The 24,695-nt window shown below is 38.4% G+C and overlaps 2 protein-coding genes across 2 annotated transcripts; both read right to left on the reverse strand.

Moving 5' to 3' along the window:
• Positions 1-387: 387 nt before the first annotated feature.
• LOC133290799 (calcium uniporter protein 6, mitochondrial-like) lies at positions 388-2,565 on the reverse strand. Its single transcript, XM_061488913.1, has 2 exons — positions 1,973-2,565; positions 388-1,007 (listed from the first exon to the last, which is right to left on the reverse strand). Exons 1-2 carry the CDS (start codon positions 2,444-2,446, stop codon positions 522-524), a joined length of 960 nt encoding a protein of 319 aa, XP_061344897.1. The 5' UTR covers positions 2,447-2,565; the 3' UTR covers positions 388-521.
• Positions 2,566-4,975: 2,410 nt separating this feature from the next.
• LOC133290802 (uncharacterized) lies at positions 4,976-15,700 on the reverse strand. The gene is made up of 8 exons (XM_061488915.1): positions 15,578-15,700; positions 13,801-13,889; positions 13,572-13,710; positions 6,842-6,916; positions 6,562-6,683; positions 6,407-6,482; positions 5,398-5,457; positions 4,976-5,296 (listed from the first exon to the last, which is right to left on the reverse strand). The coding sequence occupies exons 1-8, from the start codon at positions 15,698-15,700 to the stop codon at positions 5,159-5,161; spliced, it is 822 nt and encodes a 273-aa protein (XP_061344899.1). The 3' UTR covers positions 4,976-5,158.
• Between the last annotated feature and the right edge of the window lie 8,995 nt (positions 15,701-24,695).

The raw sequence follows: 24,695 nt of genomic DNA on the forward strand, positions 1-24,695 counted from the left end.
TTTGTCTCGTGTCTTTTCAATTAGTGAGTTTTTTATTCGGACCAGTTGAAATACTTTATAGTTTATACCAACGATTACAACAGGAGTGTGGAAATATATGCTCTGATAAGGTGGAAAGAAAGCACACCAGCAACGATTTGAAAGATCACTGAAATTCTAACTAGCCTCTCTTAAACCTTTCGTATATTCTAATCTATTGACCATGACATTGGCAATAACTTGCCAAGCATTATCAAATTCACTCTTCTAAAATGTAGACAAAGTATAACAAAAAAAGTCGTATTCAAAACTTGCTGGACTAGAATGAGACCAATGACCTTTAAGCACGATTGATAGAATAACAACGTGCAATCAACAAATGGAAGAGAACATAATCTTTATGCATGGTGGTCAAGAAAATGAAGGAAATGTGTGTTACAAAACTAGAAGCCAAAATTATAGTCAGTTTAAGTTTTTCCCCACCAACATTAAAACCTGGGGAACAAGGTTAACTGTAATATAATATCAACATCAATATCAAGTTAATCTCTATGTAAAGCATCTTCAAGATCTAGTTCCACCCCAAAGCGATTCTTGAAAACAGCACTAGCACCTAAAGGTGTTTTGCACTTGCACTGGAGTTCCTTGAATCTCTCAAGGTCAAAATTCTGCCTCTTAAAAAGCTTCCTCTGCCTTGAAAGAAAGAGCCTCTTCATGAAGTCTTGGTAAGTTGGGTCCCTTGAAGTCAATAAAAAGTAGGCATAGCCTATGACTAAGCCACTGGTTGTAGTAAAAAATGCAATAGGTTCCATCACATCCCATGAAAATTCCCAGAATGTTAGCCTGAAGAACAACCCAACAGTAATTACACCAAATCCTAGTCCACACCAGAGGATGCGCCTCATCTGTTTATGTGCCAACACATCAATTTCCTCTTTTTTCTTCTGCAGTTTCTTCAACTCCTCCCTCATTGGATCATTCTCGGAAGTCAAAGCCAGGGGAACAGCTCTTTGAACCAAATCCACAACCTAAACCCCAGACAATAGACACAGAATCAGAGAATTTACTAACTTTCCCACATTAAAACAGATAATTATTATAAAGGGTGATGCTATAAAAACAACATTCTACATAAAAAAAAAAACTCAAGTATCTTTCTGCACACTTTGATTTTCCTTGGGGTCACATCCAAACTTTTTTCCTGCACAAATCCATATATAATCCAACAATATAATATTTCCCAATTCAAAAAGTGACGTGTAAGTAGGGGTGTTCGTGGTCTGGATTGGATCGATTTTGGAAGCAAAAATCATCCGATCCAATCTCTTCGGTTTGATCATGTAATCATCCATTCGGTTTGAATTTTTTTTCAAATCCGATCCGATCCAATCCAATTTTTTTCGGATTGGATTGGATCGGTTTTCGGTTTTTTGAAAATCCTAAAATTTATTTCATGATTATTATGCAAATAACATCTTTTGTATATATTGACTTTGTAATTTATTTTTTTTAAATATAAAAGCATCATTAAACGATAATGTAGTTTTTTCTTTTTTGGCAATGAGATATGAAGCTCTACACAAATTAAATTTTGTTAATGAGATGTGACTAGGCTTTTTCTTGGGTTTAGTTGATGGGTTAATGAGTCTTTGGTTTAGAAATTTTTGGGCTATGATAGGGGAAAAACCCAAAGTAGGTAGAGGAAAATTAATATATTGGATTGGTTTGGATTGGATTGGTTTTCATTGACCAATCCTAAAACCAATCCAATCCAATTAAAATTTGCGATTTTTTTTCGATTTTCGATTTTTCAGTTTTCGGTTTATTCGCGATTTTTCGGTTCGGTTATTGCGGTTTGGATCGGTTGATAAACACCCTATGTGTAACCCTCTAAGTTTACTACTATGCCAAGCATAAACATAAACAATTCAAAAGGGAGAATAAAGTAACAAGGAAAAGACCAAAGAGGGCCATTCAAATAGTTAAAGCTAACCTTATCAGGATGCAGATACACCTTGTCCCTGAATAGGAGAACAACCCCAGCCTCATCAAGAACCCTGGCGAATGCTGCAGCCTCCTCTTGATTCCTAGCAACACCCATGCTCTCACAAGCTTCAAGAAGCTCAGTGTAGAGAATAACTTCCTTCCCTTCCATACCAAGCTTCATCTTAAGTGATTCCACATTCACCAATCTCATAAGCTTCTTGGCTTCACATAATGATATGGACTCTTCTCTTCCCTTACTATCCCCAGATGAATTGGATGAAAGCACAGTGGAAGATGATATACCCCTCTTGATGTAGTTCAACACTCCTCTTTCACCACACATCACTGCAACAACACCCAACAAAGGAGGAACAAAAGGTTGAACCTTTTCAGCATAACCATCCCTCACATTAACAATTGCAGATACCGTTTGCCTCAACGACCCAAAACCGCCACCAACACACCGCCACCTACCCCACATTTTTCATTAAAAAAAAAATTGAAACTTTGTGTAAAAAAGCTCACTTTCACCAGAAATTAACACTGCCCAGTAAAGCTATCAAACCCATCTTCTCCTTTCTCGTCTGAAACATTCAAAACCTAATCTTCTAAGGTAGCAACTTCCATTCTTCTAATAAAATAAAAGCAACTTCCCATAAAAGGAAAATATTGTGTGAATAAATATAGGAAACAAAAAGAAAAATAATAAAATAAAGGGAGAATCTTTGTGTGCATATTATTACAAATTATTAATTATGAACTAAAAATGAAGAGAGAGAGAAAAAAAAAATGCGGAAAATCGTGCAAGGCCACATATTCTACTATTTCGGACCTTTACATAAAAGAAAGTTGTTAGCAATGCAACTTTACCAGAACGTGGTAGTTACGTGCATTTTATCGCACCGTGTCATCTTAAATGAGAGAAAAAGATAGATAAAAAAGGAAAGAAAGTGAATAAAAAAATAAAAGTGTGGGTCTCACCTCTTTGTAAAAGTAAAATGACATAAGTTGTGTCTTTTAAAAGAACAAATATTTTTTTCAAAAAAAAAGAGAAAAAAAAATACAGTGGACTCACATATTTATTTTATATGTAGGAAAAGAAATTCTTCATATAACATGAAAAGCCTTTAACTCTTTTATTAATGTATTTATTAAAGGGACACAATATATTTTCCACAAATTTTTTTTACAAACAACCAACTTAATTACCGTTGATTTTCGGTCAATCTAACTGTTATAATTTATTGAATTTATTAAGAATTGATAATTAATTAATAAATACGACCCAATAATTTTCAATAAATTATAACCATTAGATTGACGAAAATCAACGATGATTAGATTAATTATAAAAGTTGTAAACGATTAGATTGGTTGTATCCTTCCCCGTTATTAAATTATTATGCATGTGTACGATGCCAAAGACTTATGTATTAAAGGTATTATTTCTTACAATTACTTACTTCAAAATTAAATTTCTTTCTATCTTTTTTTTAATATATCTCAAGCTATTCTGTTTACACTTCAGTTTGAGTACTCAATTTGATTGAATCTAGCTATTTTTTCACTAACAGTTCAAAATTTTATATCTTTTGTGGGGTTGGTTCCCATTAAATGAGCATATTTAATTCGATTATAGATAAATAAGACCCATTTTTCATGATAGTGATATAATATTAAAGACCAAAACATTTAATTGCAGTACAAATTGTTTACGTAAAATTTTATTAAAAAATATGTAAGTCTTTTTTATTTAATTTATTATGTATAAATTAAAAAATTTACAACATCAATGTCAATGATGAACATGGACCTGCTTTTATACGCGTTTTAATTTTTAGACTGAAGGCCGCGGAAACAGTTGCAGTTTTGCTTAAAAAGAAAATAGAAAAAAATTCCATTTTGGTCGGAAAGCAAATTAAGTGATAACATTTCTATAATAGAGATGTTGGATTTATTTATTTTTAGGTACATAATAGAGATGTTGGAATCTAATAGTGGGAGTTTGTGTCACAAAAAGTTATTGCTCAAATTCAGTGCATGTGTCTTGTGATATACAAAGTTGGATTCCGCGTTGAAAGGTTCATTGATCATCCAATTTTGAATTTTATTTATTTTTTGTTAAAATTTTTTGAATTTCATTACAAGCAAATTGAATATACATTTTATTCACCGTCTTATTATACGTGGACGGTGGTGATAGGGAAAAAATCAGTGATGTACAATACACCAATAAGAACCTAACACATCAGCTGACATGTTAGGGGAATACTACAATAAGAACAATCAGTTTTTTTTTTTAACGATGAGCTTTCATCTTTATTTTTTTAGCTACAACTCTCTTTGTTTCTTTATTATTTGTTTGTGTTAACAATAGTTCTTTTTAATAAATTATCTTTATCTTTTAAATCTAATATTTTTTTTATAATATGAAATTCGATTATGAGTGTTTTGTATGTACTTTATGTGTAGATTTGAACTTTTTAGCTTTAGTCTTCCTAATTAGTAAAATCTTCAGATCTTTTAAGATAAAGAATGTGATACTCTATAAATACAGCTGTACGCTTTATATCAATCTTTATAATGAAATCTGCATTGTAAGTGATAAATTTTTGGATCATATATGATATTATTACTACCAAATAATGTTATTATCAATATGACTATTATATCTTAACCGTTGATTTTTGTCAATCACTGATTATTATTTCCAGAAATCAAACTCATTAATTAATTATTAATTTGCAATAAATGATAACTGTTAATTGGCAAAAATCAATAGTTAAGATATGATAATAACATTGATAGTAACATTATTTGGTAATAATATTATAATATCCCGTAAACAAAGTTACACATTATTAGTTTTTGGTAAAACTTGTATTGCTTTATTACAATTATAAGTACCGCTAACCTAATTTTTAAATGAAATTAACTTTATTGTAGAAATAAAATAAAATTATTTATTCCATGACAACTAATTTCAAAAATAAATAAGGAGAACTGGATTGCTGATTTGTTGTGTTGAAAAATATATTCAATTGAGTAATACCAAACATACAACTATACTGAATATTACAAGTTAAAAAAATGTTGATTGCAACTATACTATATCAATTCAATGGCCATCTCATGCATCAAGATATTATGGACATGGACATGAAGTAGAGCAGCAAGATATGTGGTATGCCCCTCACTTGCTATGTTTTGCTTTTGAAAGAGTTTTAACCATACCCTTGGCAATCTTCCAGAACCAAAATATATTCATCATTGCCAACACAGGAGGCACCACAAGCAAGGTGTAAAAACCCAATGGGAAGATCTCCTTGACCTGAAATAGGAGGGGAAAAGTTTGGATTTATGCACTAGATGACAATCAGAGGAGGAAATGTGAAGTAATATGTGATAGGGCATCACAGAGAAAATGCTTGCCTCATCAAAATGGGTCCACATGTGGATAAAAAAGAACATGAACAGGAAAATCCTTGCAACCTGCATCACAAAAAACATAAAGGGATAAAGCATATTAAGATCTGTACTAGAACAACCAAGAAAACTAGTTCCATATTTTCATTACAATCATTGGAAATAAGAAATGGCAAAGGTCATGACAAATTTTGAAACCTTTTCCTACTGCTAAAGACTCAATTTCTCTATATGTTGTTTAAAAACAAATGGATTCAGCATTTAGAACATCCTATGTGCCAAGAACCAAGTATTCCAGAAGCTTTAGCTATTACGCGAAGGTAAATGAATAGTATTATTATTATATCTTTAAACTGTCAACTTAGGTAATAATCCTTTGGGCTTGAATCATGGAAAATTCATAAACTCACTCACCCACTGTATGCTGAAATTCAACTTTTATTTAGAAAAATGAAAGTGGCAAGGATCAAACTCTAAACCATTTGGTCATAGAAACTTTGATAATACGTCAAGAATCAACTACCCCAAATGCTTCAAATGTTAGTTGAAGGCACCTAAATGGTTTTATATTAACACTATGTTTCTTAGTTGGATGAGATAGGCATACCTATATCATTATCATTATCAGTTTATCAGCAAGATTGACCTACCTGATTTAAGGGTGTTTGTTATTTTAGAAGCCTTCTAAAGCCCCCAATCTAATTTGTTTCAAGTGAGTCACCCAAATTATTTGTGAACATATTTTACATTAATAAAAAATATATAAATGAGGAAAAACGTCTCCATAAGGCTTCATACTCATGCAGGCAATATGCAGTATTCCTTTTTTATCATCCCTCTTAATTATCTTTGTCACCATTGCTACTAGCTCATTTGCCTAAACATGGCTTACCTAGAACCAAAAGAGTAAACTAGTAGCAGAAAGCTCCAAAAAAAAAATCATACATGACCACAAGTAACTCCTTCAGATACTATAACGGAATTAGAATTGAGATCAGAGTATATTAGACAGTACCAACCACCCAAAGAACAATGCAACGCCATTCCAAATGTAAAGTTTAGAGCTCTTAAGACCAGCAGTATCCAAGTGCCTGCATATGTAATTAAAGTAATAAGTCAATGTTGACAAAAGTACACGAAAGCAAATGGATTTCTGAACAACAGATTTACCATCTTAGATTTACAAAAGGAGTTGTGCTCTCAGAGAAAAGAACCATTAGTATGTAGATCTGTCCTTGACCACTTAGCAAAGATTGGATAATTGAAAACATTGACAGCCCATGGTGTAGAACCTAAATGCAAAATTAAGTTGGTTTACCACTTCCAAATCATATAACTTGTATTGAGTTCAATGCTTCATGAAAGTAAAAAGATGTGCAAAATAACAGAATCTCTGATATCGTGCAATATATTAAAAATAGCAAGAAAACATAATGTCTTTTCAGCTTACATATTCCACACCCCCTAAAGCTGGAAAATGCCAAAGAATCATTGCCAGGTCTGTCAGAAAATAACCTGTAGAAAACTGTAAAACGAGAGAGAAAAATAACAAATAAGCCAACTGTACAATCATTGTTTTAATAATGATTAACAATAAGATTAAGAGAGATAAGAGATAACAAAAATGCCAAAAGAGGAAGACTAAAATATAAGAGAAACAGGACATTAAGAATGCACCACCAGCATGTGTACCAGACCAATGGGGAACTAACACAGTTGGCTTGATATTTCTAATTTTGGGTCCCAACATGCAATATTTGCCAAACTAACTCCCTGTTCCTACTGCTCACAGTTCACAACCAATGGTGCATCATGTGAACACATGAATATTTCCTCTTTCAAAGAGCAGAAAATACTTTTGCGCCTCTTGCGCTAATCACAAGAGCTACACAATGTAAAAAAGGATGCTCCACAGAAAAAGAGGGAGGTTCGTTCATAAAAGCACTACAGCCTAAACAAATCTAGGCTTCTGCTAGATTTTGCACTTTCCTGAATATTTGTAGAAGCTTAAGAAAGGAACTACATCAGTATTGGATAATGTAACAAAGCCTATTCAGGTATACCAAAGACGCAGCCGAAGGACACTTGAGCATGACGTGGAAGAAGTCAGCCAAAGGACACTTGAGGATGACGTGGAAGAAGTCAATAGTGAGGACGTGGAAGAAGTCAGTATGGAGGACTTGGCAGCTGATGAGGGGTAGGAGAGCGTGATGGAATAATCAGTTACAGGTTGTTACGGGTTTGGGTGGTGTAGGATGCGTGTAATGGATTGTAATTTGTTATATGTAATGGGGAAGGTGAGGAGAGAGTAGTCAGTCAGTTAGAGAGTAAGAAAGAGGAGAGAATAGAGCACTCTCGAATTGCTCTAAATGTAACAGAGTTCTATTTCCTTTATTACTTCAATACCAGAAAACCATTACAGAGTTCTCATTAATTTCATTCTCAGTTGTTATGTTAATTGACCATTGTTGCTGTTAACATTACAATTGGTATCAAAGCTTCCAATTCTGGGAGCATTTTATGGTTCTGACGAGGAAAATGGAAAATCGTTTATCGACATTGGAAGAGAAGTTGTCGCTATGGTTCAATAATAGCGAAGAACGTTCAAGGCGTTTGGAGGAAGGAATCGAGATGCGGTTTCGTCAATCTGAATCGGTTCAAGAAGATCTGCGACGAATCATCAATGGCTTGATGTTGGATCGTGGTCATACCGGAGATAATGGGGGATTGGGTGGGTCCAATGGAGAAACCCAGGACCCGAATGGAGGACCGAAGGACACTGGAGGTCTGACGGGAGTGGGTGGACCGAGCGGAGGAGGCGGTGCCAGCAGCGCGGCTGTAGGAACTCTTCTAGGAAATGCAGGAATCAACGATACCTCCGTGCGAAGGCTGGAGTTGCCCTTGTTTGATGGGGATGATGCTTATGGATGGATCCATAGAGCTGAGCGTTATTTCACCATTAATGGCATTCCGGAGGCTGAGAAATTGTCATCGGTACTGATTGTTTTGGAGGGTAAGGCTCTCCATTGGTTTCAATGGTGGGAGAGTCAAAATCTGGGAGCAAATTGGGAGCAATTCAGGTCACATGTGTTGAGGCGATTTCAAGGGGTCACTGCTAATTGCACATTTGCACCATTGTTGAGGCTGAAACAAGAGGGTAGCGTGAAGGAGTACAGGGAAGAGTTTGAGAGGGTGGCTGGGCCGTTAGGGTATGCAGATGGCAACATGCTCAGGGACATATGGTTAAATGGGCTGAAGGATGAGATAGTGGTGGAATTGCACATCCGTGGGCGCGATTTGGCTTTAGCTGAGTTAATGGATCTGGCCCAATTCGTGGAGGAACGTAATGAGGTTTATGCTATAGGCAAAAACAATAGTTGGAGTGGGCTGAGGGCCCAAACAGCTATTAATGGAAAAGCCCACAACCATTACCCAACTAATTATCCTCTTCGTCACACTGAGGGTAAATATAGTGGTGGCACGCAAGCTACACGCGTTCCTGTTAAAACAAGTCACGGACCGACTACTTTATCCCCAAATCAGAGTTCGAGCCCTAATCGAGTTGGGGAGAGCGTTGCGAGCACCGCGCAGACAAACTCACGGCGTCTGTCCAACGAGGAATGGCAGGATAAGATGGCGAAGGGAGAATGTTTCTACTGTCACGAGAAGTTTGTGAAGGACCATAGGTGCAAAAACAACAAGCAATTTCATCTCCTTATGATAGAGGAGGATGACAACGAAGATGAGGGAAGTGGTTTACGGTGTTCAGATCATCCGGAGGAGGTTGACGAGCGGGAGCTCCATCTCTCCTTGCACAGTATTATGGGATTAACGTCGAATCAAGCTCTCAAGTTGTGGGGTAGCATTGCGCAACACCAGGTGGTTATTTTGATTGATTGTGGGGCCTCAAGTAACTTCATCAGTCCTAAGGTTGCTCGAGTGGCAGGGCTATCTGTGAGTTCAACACTTCCATATGTAGTGGAAGTGGGCGATGGCCATAAGGTGCGATGTCAAGGTGTGTGTAAAGATGTCACGATTCACATGCACGGGGTGGTGATTAGGTTGGACCTCTTTCTATTTGAACTGGGAGGAGCGGATGTTGTTCTTGGGTTGGACTGGCTTAAGACGTTGGGAGAAGTGAAGGCCAACTTCAGGGAGCTCACGTTACGGTTTGATGACGATGGTAGGGAGGTGTTGGTACAAGGGGATCCTTCTTTGTCCAAGGAGGTCGTTTCTTTAAAATCGATGCTGAAGACGTTTGAGTCTGAGGATGAAGGCTTTGTCATCGCTTTACAGCCTGCTCATAAAGAAGGAGATGAGGGTGTGCAACAACGCAAGATTTTGGGCGAGTCCGTGTCTAGTTTGTTGACAGAATTTGACACTGTGTTCACAGTTCCTCCAGGACTGCCCCCTCCTAGGTCCCATGACCATGCCATAGACCTGATTCCAGGTAATACCATTCCCAATATTCGGCCTTACAAGTATCCACATCATCAGAAGAATGAAATCGAGAAATTGGTTGGAGAGTTGTTGGCTATGGGGCACATCTAGCCGAGTACCAGCCTTTACTCGTGTCCGGTTATTCTTATCAAGAAGAAAGATGGAAGTTGGCGTGTATGTGTTGACTATAGGGCTTTAAATAAAATCACTGTCCCTAATAAGTTTCCGATTCCAGCCATCGATGAGTTATTGGATGAAATTGGTGGTGCTCAAATATTTTCCAAGTTGGACCTCAAATCGGGTTATCATCAAATACGAATGCGTGAAGAGAACATTCCTAAGATGGCATTTCGGACACATGAAGGTCATTACGAGTATCTTGTAATGCCTTTTGGTGTTAGCAATGGACCTTCTACTTTTCAGGCTCTCATGAATGAGGTATTGCGTCCTTTTTTACGCAAATGTGCTTTGGTATTTTTTGACTATATTCTTATTTACAGTAAAGACCCTGAAGCTCATGTTGATCATCTGCGAGCTATCCTTCAAGTTATGAAGGATCACAGTTTATTCTTGAACCGTAAAAAGTGTGAATTTGGACGGTCCCAGATTGAGTACTTGGGTCACATTGTTACTACGGCTGGGGTGATGGTGGACCCCACTAAGATTTCTGCTATGCTAGATTGGCCAGTACCACGAAATGTTAAAGGGTTGCGAGGGTTCTTAGGGTTGACTGGTTATTACCGCAAGTTTGTCAAGGACTACGGCAAGATAGCTCGTCCTTTGACTGCGTTGCTTAAGAAGGATGGGTTTCAGTGGCATGAGGAAGCCCAAGTCTCTTTTGATATGTTGAAAATTGCTATGACCACAGTACCTGTGTTGGCATTGCCGGATTTCTCCCAAGAGTTTATAGTTGAAACAGATGCTTCAGGGAGAGGCGTGGGTGCTGTGTTAATGCAACAGGACAGACCAATTGCTTTCCTCAGCCGCGGGTTCAGTGAAAGAGCCTTGGTTAAGTCCGTGTATGAAAAGGAGCTTATGGCCATTGTTTTTGCAGTAACTAAATGGCGTCATTATTTAATGGGTCGACATTTCATCATACGAACTGATCAGCGAAGTCTTCGTTTCTTAACTGATCGGTTGTTGTCTGAAGACCAACAAAAGTGGGTCTCCAAGCAGTTTGGTTTTGACTTCACCATTGTTTTTCGTCCTGGTAAAGAAAATACAGTTGCTGATGCTTTATCTAGACAAATGTGTTTTCATGCTATCACACAGATGCAATTCGATGGTTGGGATGAGATCCAGAATGAATTACAACAAGATGCTAGGATGAGCAAGGTGATTCAGGAGCTATTGGTCAACCCAGATGCTCATGCGGGGTTCCTGTTGCAGGGTGGGCGGTTGTTCTTTAGAAACCGATTGGTTTTGGCTAAGTCTTCTTCTTGGATTCCAAAAGTTCTTATGGAGTTCCATGATTCTGTGGTTGGGGGACACTCCGGGTTCCATAAAACTTACAAGCGCATCAGTAATTGTGTATTTTGGGAGGGCATGCGAAAGGATATTCATGCTCATGTGACAGCTTGTGAGATTTGCCAACGTAACAAACACTCTACCTTGGCTCCTGCGGGTTTATTACAGCCTCTTCCCATTCCATCTCAGGTTTGGACAGACATTGCTATGGACTTTATTGGTGGTCTGCCTCGGTCCAATGGTTTTGACACTATTTTGGTGGTCATTGATCGTTTCACTAAGTACTCTCATTTCCTTGCTTTGAAACACCCTTTTTCTGCAAAGGATGTGGCAAATCTGTTCATCAAGGAGGTTGTGCGTTTGCATGGGTTTCCATTGTCTATTGTTTCTGATAGAGATAGGGTGTTCATGAGCTCATTCTGGGGAGAGTTGTTTCGTACAGCTGGATCATCCTTGAAGTTCTCTTCGGCTTATCATCCTCAATCAAATGGTCAGACGGAAGTGACGAATAAATGTGTTGAAACTTATCTCCGTTGTTTTTGTCACCCCCGCCCCAAACAATGGATTCTTTGGTTACATTGGGCTGAATTTTGGTTTAATACCAATTATCATGAGTCTGCAGGTATGACCCCATTTAAGGCCTTGTATGGGAGGGATGCTCCCACCTTGTTTCGTAGTGGCAATCATCCTTCACGTGTGGATGCAGTGGAACAATTGCTTAAAGAAAGAGATGTGATGCTGCAGGAATTACATCAAAACTTGGCTCAGGCACAATGTCGTTTTAAACAATATGCGGATAAACGACGTAGAGATGTGGAGTTGCAGATTGGTGAGTGGGTGTTCTTAAAATTGCAACCTTATAGGTTGAAGTCTTTAGCTCGGAAAATGAATGAAAAGCTTAGTCCCCGTTTTTATGGTCCTTATAAGGTAATAGAACGCATTGGTGCTGCAGCATACAAATTGGAGTTGCCTCGTGGATCTCAAGTGCACCCTGTTTTCCATATTTCCCTTCTTAAGCGAGCTGTCCAGCCTTCGATTATGGTGCAACCTCTGCCTCCTATGCTTTCAGATTCGTGGGAGTTAGTGGTTCAGCCTATTAAGGTATTGCAGCATCGTCTGGATGCATCCGGATTCACAGAGGTGTTGATTCAGTGGCATAATCTTCCTGATTTTGAGAATTCATGGGAATTGGCTTCTTCTATTTTGCATCGTTTTCCTGATTTTCACCTTGAGGACAAGGTGAATGATTTGGGGGGGAGTATTGTAACAAAGCCTATTCAGGTATACCAAAGACGCAGCCGAAGGACACTTGAGCATGACGTGGAAGAAGTCAGCCAAAGGACACTTGAGGATGACGTGGAAGAAGTCAATAGTGAGGACGTGGAAGAAGTCAGTATGGAGGACTTGGCAGCTGATGAGGGGTAGGAGAGCGTGATGGAATAATCAGTTACAGGTTGTTACGGGTTTGGGTGGTGTAGGATGCGTGTAATGGATTGTAATTTGTTATATGTAATGGGGAAGGTGAGGAGAGAGTAGTCAGTCAGTTAGAGAGTAAGAAAGAGGAGAGAATAGAGCACTCTCGAATTGCTCTAAATGTAACAGAGTTCTATTTCCTTTATTACTTCAATACCAGAAAACCATTACAGAGTTCTCATTAATTTCATTCTCAGTTGTTATGTTAATTGACCATTGTTGCTGTTAACATTACAGATAATATACTGCTATGTGCTACAAAACCATCCCTAATACTACAACTAATCAGTAATAACAAGCAATAACAAACTTCACCCTCCACTAAACTGTAAATATTTTTCAGTATTCAACATTGTGATCCTCCAACTACTCTCAACTTGAATTGCTCCTCAATTTCTCACAAACAAAGCAAGCCTTATAGCCATCTGTATTACTTGGGTTCTTCATCTACCTACTCAACTTTCCGACTTTCTAATTATTCAACTTCCAATTGCCTCATAAGTTCCCAAAAAATATATGTTCACTTGTATGCTGTATATCTCTGCTTCCATTGACGGAAAACTTGTCATTAAAAGGGCTGATTTAAAATTCACCCAAAACTCTCTTTTCTAAGAAGAAAGATAGATGTAGCAAAGGATGTCATTGCCAATTGCAAGTAACGATCATGTTTTAAGAGTACCCATTTCATCCCCTCACATGCATCATTTTTTACTAAATCTAATTAGACTGTGAAAGAATTTAAAAAACAACTTTTGTCAAATCAAACAAGTCAAATTTTGACTATATCTTCATCAACGTACCCCCAATACTGAATTTGAGAAAGTAGATGATCTATTAACAACTAGCTCTGCTTGCGAGCCCTCATTAAAGATATCTGATAAAGTCAGGAGGTATAATGATGCAAATGATGCAAAAAGTGCATGAAATGTTGAGAATCCCCTGCATTGAAAAATGTGTTGAAGTTAGTATAAAAAGTCAATCATGGACAAAATCAATACAAACAGAAATCATTATACAAAGGCATTTTACCGGTTATTCCATTCAATTCTCTGTGCACTGCTCAATTTGCCATATCCCATAAACAACAGAGAACTCAAAATAGCAGTTAATCTATAAACCTTCAAGAAAAAAAAAATTAAAAAGGATCAAGTTACAAAATTGTTAACAAAGTAGCCTTAATATGAATAGATAATTTTTGGGATTATCTCCCCATTCAGATAAAACTGAACATATGTTTAAACAAGAAGAATAAATAGAAAAGTGAATGAATGAACACTATGTGCATCTATATAACAAACCTAAAATTTTAAACTCTGATTCCATTCTTAATTTACCCTCTCAAATAACCAAGAGAGTAAAGACTTCAGGATCTAAAGCTACAGAAACAAATACTTGGAGCTCACTTCTACCTAGACCAAAGTTATCAAATGCAGATTGCGGCATGTCGCGGACAACCCCAAAAAACGCTATACCGTTATAGCGGGTTGCGGATGCGGAAATAGCAGAATAGATATATGACAGAAATAATGATAAAAAGAAACATTTTAAAGGCAGAGATAACAGAAATGACAGAGAGAGACACAGATAGACTAAAAAACCCTTAAAAATTTTCTATTACACATTTAAATTTAGGACAAAATTGACATTTTGCCTTATGACAGCAATATGGCCGCAATTTGCGATTGCAATGGCCGTTGTTGCGTTCCGATGTGGTGAGGAGAGGTTTCTTGCAGTGAGGCACCACAACGTCCATACGGTGCGGCTCGCGGCGCTATTGCGGCACAATTAACTACTATGACCTAGACCAAGATACCATCAATAAAAAATTTCTTTTAAAGAAACTATCCAGGGTGTCATTAAGTCCCAATCCAATTGGATATGAGAGTCATAAAAGGAATACACACTCACTTATCGGAAGTTCAAACTATGAAAAATATAGAAGAAAAAAAACTTGGATTTAGTAAAAGGCATTAAACTCTAATGCTAAATATCATCTTCAATTGTTATGTTAACAAGACTACTCATTTATGCATAAAATATTTAGCATTCAAGTTTTCTTTAGAATTATTTTTAAAGGAATGGAATCATCATCTATGAAAAACTATTTTGGTAGGAATATAAACTAAATAATAAGACTGAACCATATTTCTTTGAACTGAAGAAACCAGCAGAGCATTTAAAAAGAAATATTTCTTCCCAAACCAGAGTAAGCACAACTGCAATTTCAGTCCAAGGATATCCCAAAACTACCCACTTGACCCTGCATCCTATATACAATGCCTTTATGAAAAAAACTCCATCATCAAAACGCATAAGAATGGAAACTCTTCCTATTCAATTGAAATATTTTTTATGAAACCAAGTTACACAATTTAGGAAGAATACCTACTCTCCAAAATCCAAATTACATTCAGAACCTTATAGAGAATTAATGTCAAAAGACTAGTAGTAATTCCTGCAGTATGAATTTCACATTCCATAACTGATCCTGCTTTTTGGATAATAGTATACAAGATCGACAAGTATTAATTCCCTCAAATAATAAATATAAATGTTCAATCCTTCATCTGAGTTATCACTCATCTTACTTCAATTCAAGAAAAAGGCATATCCCTAACCCCCAACACCACCCCTTCCCTTTTCTTTTCCTTGTGATGTTTATAAAAGTATATTCTGCATTTCTGCTTCTCCATCAAGACATTAAAAATCCTACCATGGTTCATAGAGACAAAGTTTCAAAAACATTACGAAGCTTTTGCAACAAAGAAATCACTGATAAATTTGATGAACAACACATTTTACTTACAATAACACAGAAGATGATGCCGGTGAAGACAGACACCAGCCATTGAATTTCTTTGCTTGGACTAGCAAAGTCAAAAGAGGAAACTGAACCATCCAACAAACCAAAAGAAAAAGCAAATCCCATCCAATCTTCTTGTTGAAAGCCACTAAATCAGACCAAACTGCAACAAAGGACATAATGCATGAGTGCCACACAGCCCAAAGACACAGCCTATTGAAGAATACAATAAATGGAGTGTGGAATCTCCCCTCAACAAAGAACTAGAATTAAAAACTAAAAAGAGAAGAGAAAAATTCCATGTACCATGGAAAGGAAAACGTGTATACAAAAGAGTAATCATTATTTTATTTTGCATACTTCATATGACTTTCACCATAAGGTGACTAACCATACATATAACATTGACAAATGGCGACTTTTGAGTAAGATTCTTGGAAAACAAACAAACCCCATCAGAAGAAATAGCCAATAGAACAAAGGGAAAAGTCATTTGATTACATATTATAATAATAATAATAATAATAATAATATTAAAGTCACCAAGTGCCCCCATCATACCAAGAAAAACTGCAAAAAGAAGCAGAAGTGAAGCAGAAGAAGAAAAATCAGTTTAAAAAACAAAGAAGGAAGCAAATGGAAAGGAAATGGGTAACCCATAATTATTCAGTGTCCCATTCATTTCAAGTTTCAAACTTTAGAGAAAGAGAAAGAGAGAGAGAGAATCGAACCTGAGCTTTGAATGTGACAACGATGGAAGGAGGTGAGCGCGTCAAGCTATTTCAACGCATAAATTTTTATTATTATTATTATTATTATTGAGCTCTTTTTTCTTACTTTTTACTATTTTTCTTTCTCGTGTAAAAGTTCTGTGATTATTTGGTAAAATATCAAAAATGAAAAAATATGAAAAAAATTCGAAAATTCAAAGATATAATATCGAAATTTAGGTTATGTAAAAGAGGAGAGTAATACTTACCACCTATATTTGTTACAAGTTACAACATCTTACAATCATATCTTAACACCGTTGATTTCTGTCAATTAACGGTTATTATTTTTCCAAATTAAACTAATTAATTAATTATTAATTCATAATAAATGATAACCGTTGATTGGCGGAAATCAACGGTTAAGACATGATTGTAAGAGATTGTAAATGAAAATAGGTTGTAAGTATAACATTCTCTATGTAAAATTAATAATTTCAGATATTTTTAAAATAAGAATGAACTTCAGTAGTATATTCTTCTTGTTAATTCAAAATGATAATTTGGTTAGTTTTTCAGTTGATAGTAAAAATATAATAAAGGGTTTGATGTTTGTCATTTTAAATGATATAAATTATGTTATTTTAAGAGAAAGATAGACACAAGGAATGGAAATCATGAGAGAGAGTGGGTGGTTTTTTTTTTAATTTAAATTTTAAATAAAAAATAATATTTTGTGTCTATATCTCTCTTAAAATGACAAACATTATTCTCTATAATAAAACAATAAAATGTGGAGTTTGTAATAAAACTAAAGGTAAAAAATATGAAAAATGAACACTCATGTTTTATTTAACATGACCATGTCATATATGAGAATTTTAATCATATAAAGATAAATTAATAGTAATGATTTTGTAACTATCTTCCCAATATTTTTTCTCTTTATTCTCTTATCATTATTGATCTCCATTTTTTTTTTTTTTTGTATAATTAAGATTGTCTCATATTACATCATCATAAATTAACAAAAATCCATTCCAAAAAGGGAAATAATACTCTCATGCCACTTGAGATACTCTCATTTTCCTACACAATTCGTTTTCCGTGCCAAATAATTTTCTTTTCTTTTTTAATATAAAATATGGAACCCACATTTAACTTCTCTCTACTTTTTTTCTCTCCTACAATCCTACATTATAAGAAAAGTTAAACCCTCCCAAAAATTATACCTAGTGTAATATTTTAATTTTGTATTAGTTAAGAGACATACTTGTCAAAAAAAAAAAAAAAGCACTCGCCGAGTTGAGATGGAAGTGACAAAACCCACTATCATGGTTTTTCACTTTTTTGTACTCATGAATATAAAAATAGAATATAAATTTTAAAAATTATAATAAAGCTAGATATAAGTGATAGATTTTCATACCTAATTTATAATGATGATTTTATCATCTCTTTTTAATTATAGTAAAACATATTAACATTTTAATTACCAAAAAAAACATATTAACATTTTTTTGGTAAGAGTATTAACATTTGTGTTCCGGATGGCACAATATCTTAGTAGCCCAAAGACTCAAACCCAAATTTATTGTCCACGTCAGCCCTAATGATCCTCAGCTCCCTCGCCCCCGGCGATACTCTCAAGATGAGACACCAAAGTGTCTTATCTCAGGACCATAACCCCCAAAGATGCCACCCCAGTTACCATAAGAAGCAGCTGCTCTTTGCCGCGTGCTGACACCGCCAGGCACAGAAGGTGCATCACTGTATCATAGCAGTGCCTGCACCGTAAACCAACCCCAAGGAGAGTTGACCTTCTCCACACCAACCCATACCAGGAAGGGGCATCTCCCTCTATAAGTATACCCTTCCACACACAAGGAAGGGATCCTTTCATGTATCGTTATTCTGCCCATTTACATTGAGTAATACTTACACACACCTCAACCTATTTTCATCTGCATATATACTTGGAACAGTGTCTTTGAGCTTGGTCTCTACCAACGCTTGGAGCATAATCCATATAGTGACTCAATCCCTACAGGGAACATAGTGGGCTTATAGTTCTCAAACGGTACATTGGCGTTGTCTGTGGGCTTATAGTTTTCACCCCGCCAAACGTTGGACTAGGACGGTTCTCACCCCCAGCCAACTTACAAGTACGGGACGGTTTTCACCCCCGCCAAATGTTGGACTGGGACGGTTCTCACCCCCAGCCAGCTTACAAGTATGGAACGGTTTTCACCCCTGCCAAACGTTGGACTGGGACGGTTCTCAGCCAGCTTACAAGTACGGGACAGTTTTCACCCCCGCCAAACGTTGGACTGAGATGGTTCTCACCCCCAGCCAACTTACAAATACGGGACGGTTTTCACCTCAGCATACAAGCATGTGCAAATAACAAAGGTTAAAAATTAAGGCGCAATAAGCTTCATTCAAGATCAAAAAGTCATTACAGACAAGAAAGGTTAACACATCAAAAAGAAGAAAATACAAGTTACAAATTCAAGCTTGGCGGCATTCCACGGGGACCACCTATTCTTTAGCCATCGAGGCTGGTTGAACCGTGTCAGCAACAACAACACTCCCACCACCACCCTCCATGCTCGGACCAGATAGTGCGACGCTAGCAAGCTCCGATGACAAGCCCTGCCCAGTTTCATCGCCGCCGGCCGCACATTCAACAGCAGGAGCCTCCTGAGAATCCTCATCCTCATCAGTCTCAGGACCCTCCTCAATCACAACCGCTTCCCCATTCGACATCCGCTGAAGTATCTGGTTTCCCTCCACCTCGTATTCAGGGCTAAAACCGGTAATGTCAAAATTAGGATGTCAAACGCAGATTTGCTGGAGTGCGTTGTTAAAAGACAAATACAGAAGACTCGCCAAGGCACATTCCTGCTCCTTCACCTTCTCAGCATATTTTTTGGAATCTTCTTGGGCAGCGTGCAAGTTCCCATACACCGAGGCCAATTCGACTGATAATCTGTCTTTCTCATATTGGATACTGCTCTTTTCCGACTTGCACTCTTCTAGTGACTTCCACAAGTCATCTCTCTCATAAGTCAACCGCTTAATTTCCTCACTATCCTTCTTCAACGACGCAGTCAGAGATTTGTTTGCAGTCTTTAAGTCATTGACTTCCTTCCCAAGTCGCCCTACGTCAGCGGTCAAGCCATCCACCTTACGCCCCGTCTCTTTAAGGCGATCCTCCTGGGCGGAACAACGGCTGTCGGCAGCAAGGGCAATTTCTTGGATACCCAAAATTCGATTAAGAACTACTTGTGTACAATTAAGGATTTGTTGGCGGTTGATCTGGTCAGGCACCTCCACGTTCAGCACAGGTTTGACAAAGCTAGAGTCAAGATCTCTTTTCGACAGTGTTAAAATCCTGCCGACTGGGATTACAGCAGGTGAAGGCATTACCTGCACACCCGTAGCCGTCTGGGGCCTTTCGACATATGAAGGACTGGTCACCATCATTCCAGCATCGCCTGAACCTTCGAAAAAATCGGAGGGAGCGTAGCATTCGTCATCGGTCAACCGCCTAGACTCAGGAGGCTCAAGGCGCAACGTCTTGGGCCCCCCCAGCCGATGCCAACATTTCATCTCTCGCCCTCTTCAATCCGGAACTCTCACGCCCAGGTGAGATGGACCCGAAAGTAGACTCACTCGCGGATGAACCACCCACCCAGTCCACTGTTTCTTTAATTATGGGCCCAGCCGCCCTCTTCGCCAGCTCGACAGTAGGAATATCAGCCGCAGATCAGATTTTCTTCTTTGGGCGATGAACCTTCTTCTTCTTGCCTTTGTCAGTATCATTTCTTTGTGCGGCGGGAACAAGCGTGGCCCGAGGAACCCCGCCACTATCAGCCCTAACCTTGGCAGCCGCCTCGCGCACAATTCTCAAAGTATCCATCGACAAACTTTCAACTACAAGACATAAAGATATAGACGTTAGTAAAGGAGATAAACACCTACAAAAAAAGTCACAAACAAATCAAAATACCGCCACACCTCTATAACACAACACTTTCTTCATAGGCCACAATTTGAAGCCCTTCCTAACCTCCAGAAACCAATCAACTACCAGTATCTCTTCCCGGGACAAATATTCATACCCAGACGAATACTTATTGGTCGAAAGCTCATAGTGTGCTTTACTCCAATACAGTTCGATCCGGCTTTCCCCACTCTCTCGATCAACAAAGAAGGGTAATTCCCCCTCGCCTAGAATCGGCTCTATCCAGAAGAAAGTCCCCCTCCAGTTTGTATACGAGTCAGTATATGTAGAGAATATCGCCCCCAGTTTAGCCCCCGCCTTCAGCGAAACCCAGCCAAGTTTTTTTAAAGAGGGCGACACCTGGAAGCAGTAAAAGAATAACCGTACAGAGCACACCCATTCAAAATATCGGCATATCTTCTCAAAGACTCGAACGAACGCCCAAGCATTAGGGTGCAGTTGAGAAGGTGCAACCTATAGATAGGCTAAGACCCCCATCTTAAACTCAGACAAAGGAAACCTCATTTTCTGATCGGTAAAGTGAGTCTTATACACCATAAATCGCCATCGAGAAACCGCCCTACGGCGTGGCTTGTCACAGACTTGGTCAACATCTCTAACTACAACGCTTTGCCATTTCATCTCGTCTTCACCATTTTCAGTAAAATTAAAGTTGCCTTAAGAATGGTAAGCCTCGTCCAAAATATCCGTACTAGTATAACAAGAAGAAGAGGATGCCACCATCGGTTCTACCTAATTCCTCGCCAAAAAGCGCTCTTGAGTTTGCAAAACCGCCATAAGTCAGGGGATTACTCACAAATCAAACCTGGGAGCGACAAGCACACAGTCAAACGCCAGACATTTCAACCGACGTCAAGATGGGCAACAATTCATCAAACCCCAAACCTCAGTGCCACCCAACTCCTACTCCCCGAACCACCAACATCCCCTCACCAATAACTCAATCAAAAACAACTCAAACACGAGGGAACTTACCAGAAGAGTCGGAGGTTTCCGAAGAGCTAGATGTATAGAAGTCTGAATAGCTTAAAGGAGAAGGCCACCACGCAGGCGGTACCTTATAAAGCTCCAAATCTTCATAAATGGCATCCCACACGCCATACCTTATGAGTCGAGCATCCTCGGGATGGTATCTACCTAATCGGTTGTCGGTAGATTCATCATATTTGCGGCGATGGAAGGACTGGGAAATGTTAGGAATATGACCACTAGACGTGCACAAGGCGACTGGAGGACGGATTACTGTGTGGGACGCGGCTGGCAAACAAGTTCCAGAGGACGCTTATGAGGTTCACGGTTAATAGAAGATAAGGGCCGAATAAGTCACCCCACTCCAAAAGCGGAACGTCGTGAAGCACGACGCCGCGAACCAATTCTCTGACCATAAGAGCGATCAGAAGACCTGAAAGGCCCCTGCCGCGAAGGGCGAGGTCCAACGCTACTACCAGACTCATCAATCCGTCGTCTTCTAGATATGGCAAACTGCTGCTCACCAGATCTGGGAGTCCTCCCACCAATTACAGCCTTACGTCCACCACAGAGGCCAGAACCGGAAGCCTCACCGTGATAAGGGACCACAGGACCTAAAGCCCTCTCGGGCAAGAGACTTTGGATCTCCTCCTCGCTGAAACCCAGAAGCTCTGGTACCCTTCCATGGGGTAATGACTCGACCCCAAGAATAAAAGAGCGGTGTTGGGGAACACTACTACCCCCTCACCACGACCAGCGAGAAACGCTCGCATAGCCGGTCCCACTTGACACGCTTCGTCAAAAGATTCATCGAACTCCTCCTCTTTTACAACTACTCCCAGTGCAGGCAAGACCAAACCAGTTGAGTCTTTCAACTCGACCATTACGAGGAAAAGGAAACAGAAACAAAGCCAAAGAAAAGTAAGTAATAAGAAGTTATAAGCCAGAAACACTATACCTGAGGTAATGAAGACTGCAGAGGTAGGAAAGAGGAAAAAGAACCGGCGCAACCACTCACAAGAATAAAGAAAACCAGAAGGAGAAGATAAACGCGCAAGGAATCAATAATGAGTAAAGAAGGTTTGATGGAAGGGGAAACCCCTTATATAGGGCCAAAAGGTCAAGAATGGCATACACGTGTATCACCCCACAACACCGGCCGTAAGATAACGCAACCGTCAGGCGATAAACGGCTGTGATTAAGGGCTTTTTAGTAATTGCAGGGGGACAAGATACCTCTCATGTCGCATTAATGCGCTGCTCTTCGTGACGTTTGAGTGCCTGCAGTTAATAGCAATGATCGAGGCACCCATCATTGTTGTCCCTCGAAAACCAAAAAGCCGTTTTTTCTGCCAGAGACAGGTAGACAACCCAGAAAGTCCCCCATGAGCCACGTGACCCGCCAAGAAGCCAAACCGCCAAGACTCTTGACTGACCACCAAACATTGCTTCCTCAACCCCGCCAACCGCTCAGATCGTCAGCCAGAAAGTACCGCCTAAGACCATTCATCTTGGCATCGACCTACGCTCGCTACCAAGATGGGGAACTCCTGTTCCGGATGGTCCAATATCTTTGTGGCCCAAAGGCTCAAGCACAAATCTATGGTCCACGTCATCCCTAATGATCCTCAGCTCCCCCGCCCCCAGGGCGGCGATACTCCCAACATGAGACACCAAAGTGTTTTATCTCGGGACCATAACCCTCAAAGATGCCACCCCAGTTACCATAATAAGCAACTGCTCTTTGCCGTGTGCTGACACCGCCAGGCACAGAAGGTGCATCACTGCTATCACAGCAGTGCCAGCACCGTAAACCAACCCCAAGGAGAGTTGACCTTCTCCACACCAACCCAGACCAGGAAGGGGCATCTCCCTCTATAAATATACCCTTCCACACACAAGGAAGAGATCCTTTCATGTATCTTTATTCTGCCCATTTACATTGAGTAATACTTACACACACCTCACCCCATTGTCATATGCATATATACTTGGAACAGTGTCTTTGAGCTTGGTCTCTACCAACGCTTGGAGCATAATCCATATAGTGAGTCAATCCCTACAGGGAACATAGTGGGCTTATAGTTCTCAAACGGTACAATTTGAAAAATAAACACCTGATAATATAATCACCTATCAAATATCTGTTCAGATAAAATATACCTGAATTGGTTGATGTTGATGATTGATATAAGTTGTTGACCTTTTTGGTTGTAGCTCAGAGGAGGTGGTCGTGTATTTGCATGAACTTTGACGTTCAAATCAATATTTGGTTGTCAATGAGAATATAATCTCTATATTTATAAATGGAGTTTATATTTCTCCCGTCATTTGACGTCCAATAGTTAACTATTGACCATATATATAGATGACTATAACAACCCTTGTATGCATCCAAGAGTTTTACTGTAACACCCCAAATTCTAACAATTTATAGTAGCATAAATAATTTCAATAATTTTTATAAATAACAGCGGAAGTTCGAAATAATCAAGTTTAGGAAGTGTTACCGCCGCACTTGTACTATGGACAGGTGCAAGGCTAAATTTATTACATTAAAAATAAAACCAAAGACTTGTTTAAATAAAGGAAATATGTCTTATGCATTTATTTAAATCTCATAAAATTTCTAAACTTAGAAACTAGCTAGAAATATCCGAGTCGTGATCCTCACTGCCCACAGCTAGCCCCATCCTTTGCAACATGCTTCACTGAAAATCTGCTCCCCCGTGAAGGATCATTGCAGTTAAACAAACATAAAAGTCAGCAAAGCTGGTAATCCAAATCCGATATAAATAAATAAATAAACAAATAAAAATGTAACTCATAATAATCCAATAAAATAATATAACTCAAAAATTCAAATCAAATATCAACTTGTTATTAATTATATTAATCTTTATTTAATCCATTTAGTCTGTTTAGTAGGAAGAGAACCATGGTAGACCCGGGGAACCCTGCCTGTCTACCTTGTGACCCGGGAAACCCTGTCAGTCACAAACAAATCACTTTGGCCATAATCAATTCACATCTTCCTAGTGTGCACACCTTTTCCCAAAGTTGCTACTAGTATCCCGGGGAACCCTGCCAGACACCACTTTGGGAAGAACGGATATAATCTTTTTCACATCAGTTTCACATCGGAGGCATAAAGCCCAAAAGTTGTGTTCATCACTTTGGGAGGTACCATCCCAAATCTATCCTCCCACTATTAATTTTTTTTTATAGACATAACAAAATTTCCCAATTTATTTCAAATATATGTAATATCTATTTTCTGCAGCGAACAATTAATTTCCAATTTACCAAAACATATATATATATATATATATATATATATATATATATACATATTAGTGCCTCAATTTATAAAGTAAAGCACAGGATTCAAAAAAAAACAATTGTAACTAAA

This window comes from Gastrolobium bilobum, unplaced genomic scaffold (assembly GCF_033153095.1).
Source record: "Gastrolobium bilobum isolate Gb01-03AN ecotype WA unplaced genomic scaffold, APGP_CSIRO_Gbil_v1 utg37310, whole genome shotgun sequence".
Taxonomy (NCBI): domain Eukaryota; kingdom Viridiplantae; phylum Streptophyta; class Magnoliopsida; order Fabales; family Fabaceae; genus Gastrolobium; species Gastrolobium bilobum.

Excerpts from the sequence above, each read along its gene's own strand:
- LOC133290799 (XM_061488913.1), bottom strand. The coding sequence starts at position 2,446 with ATGTGGGGTAGGTGGCGGTGTGTTGGTGGCGGTTTTGGGTCGTTGAGG. Across the intron at positions 1,008-1,972 it reads TGTATCTGCATCCTGATAAG|GTTGTGGATTTGGTTCAAAG; the intron begins GTTAGCTTTAAC and ends TCTGGGGTTTAG.
- LOC133290802 (XM_061488915.1), bottom strand. The coding sequence starts at position 15,700 with ATGGGATTTGCTTTTTCTTTTGGTTTGTTGGATGGTTCAGTTTCCTCT. Across the intron at positions 13,711-13,800 it reads AGAATTGAATGGAATAACCG|GGGATTCTCAACATTTCATG; the intron begins GTAAAATGCCTT and ends TTTTCAATGCAG. Across the intron at positions 5,297-5,397 it reads TGTGGACCCATTTTGATGAG|GTCAAGGAGATCTTCCCATT; the intron begins GCAAGCATTTTC and ends CTCCTATTTCAG.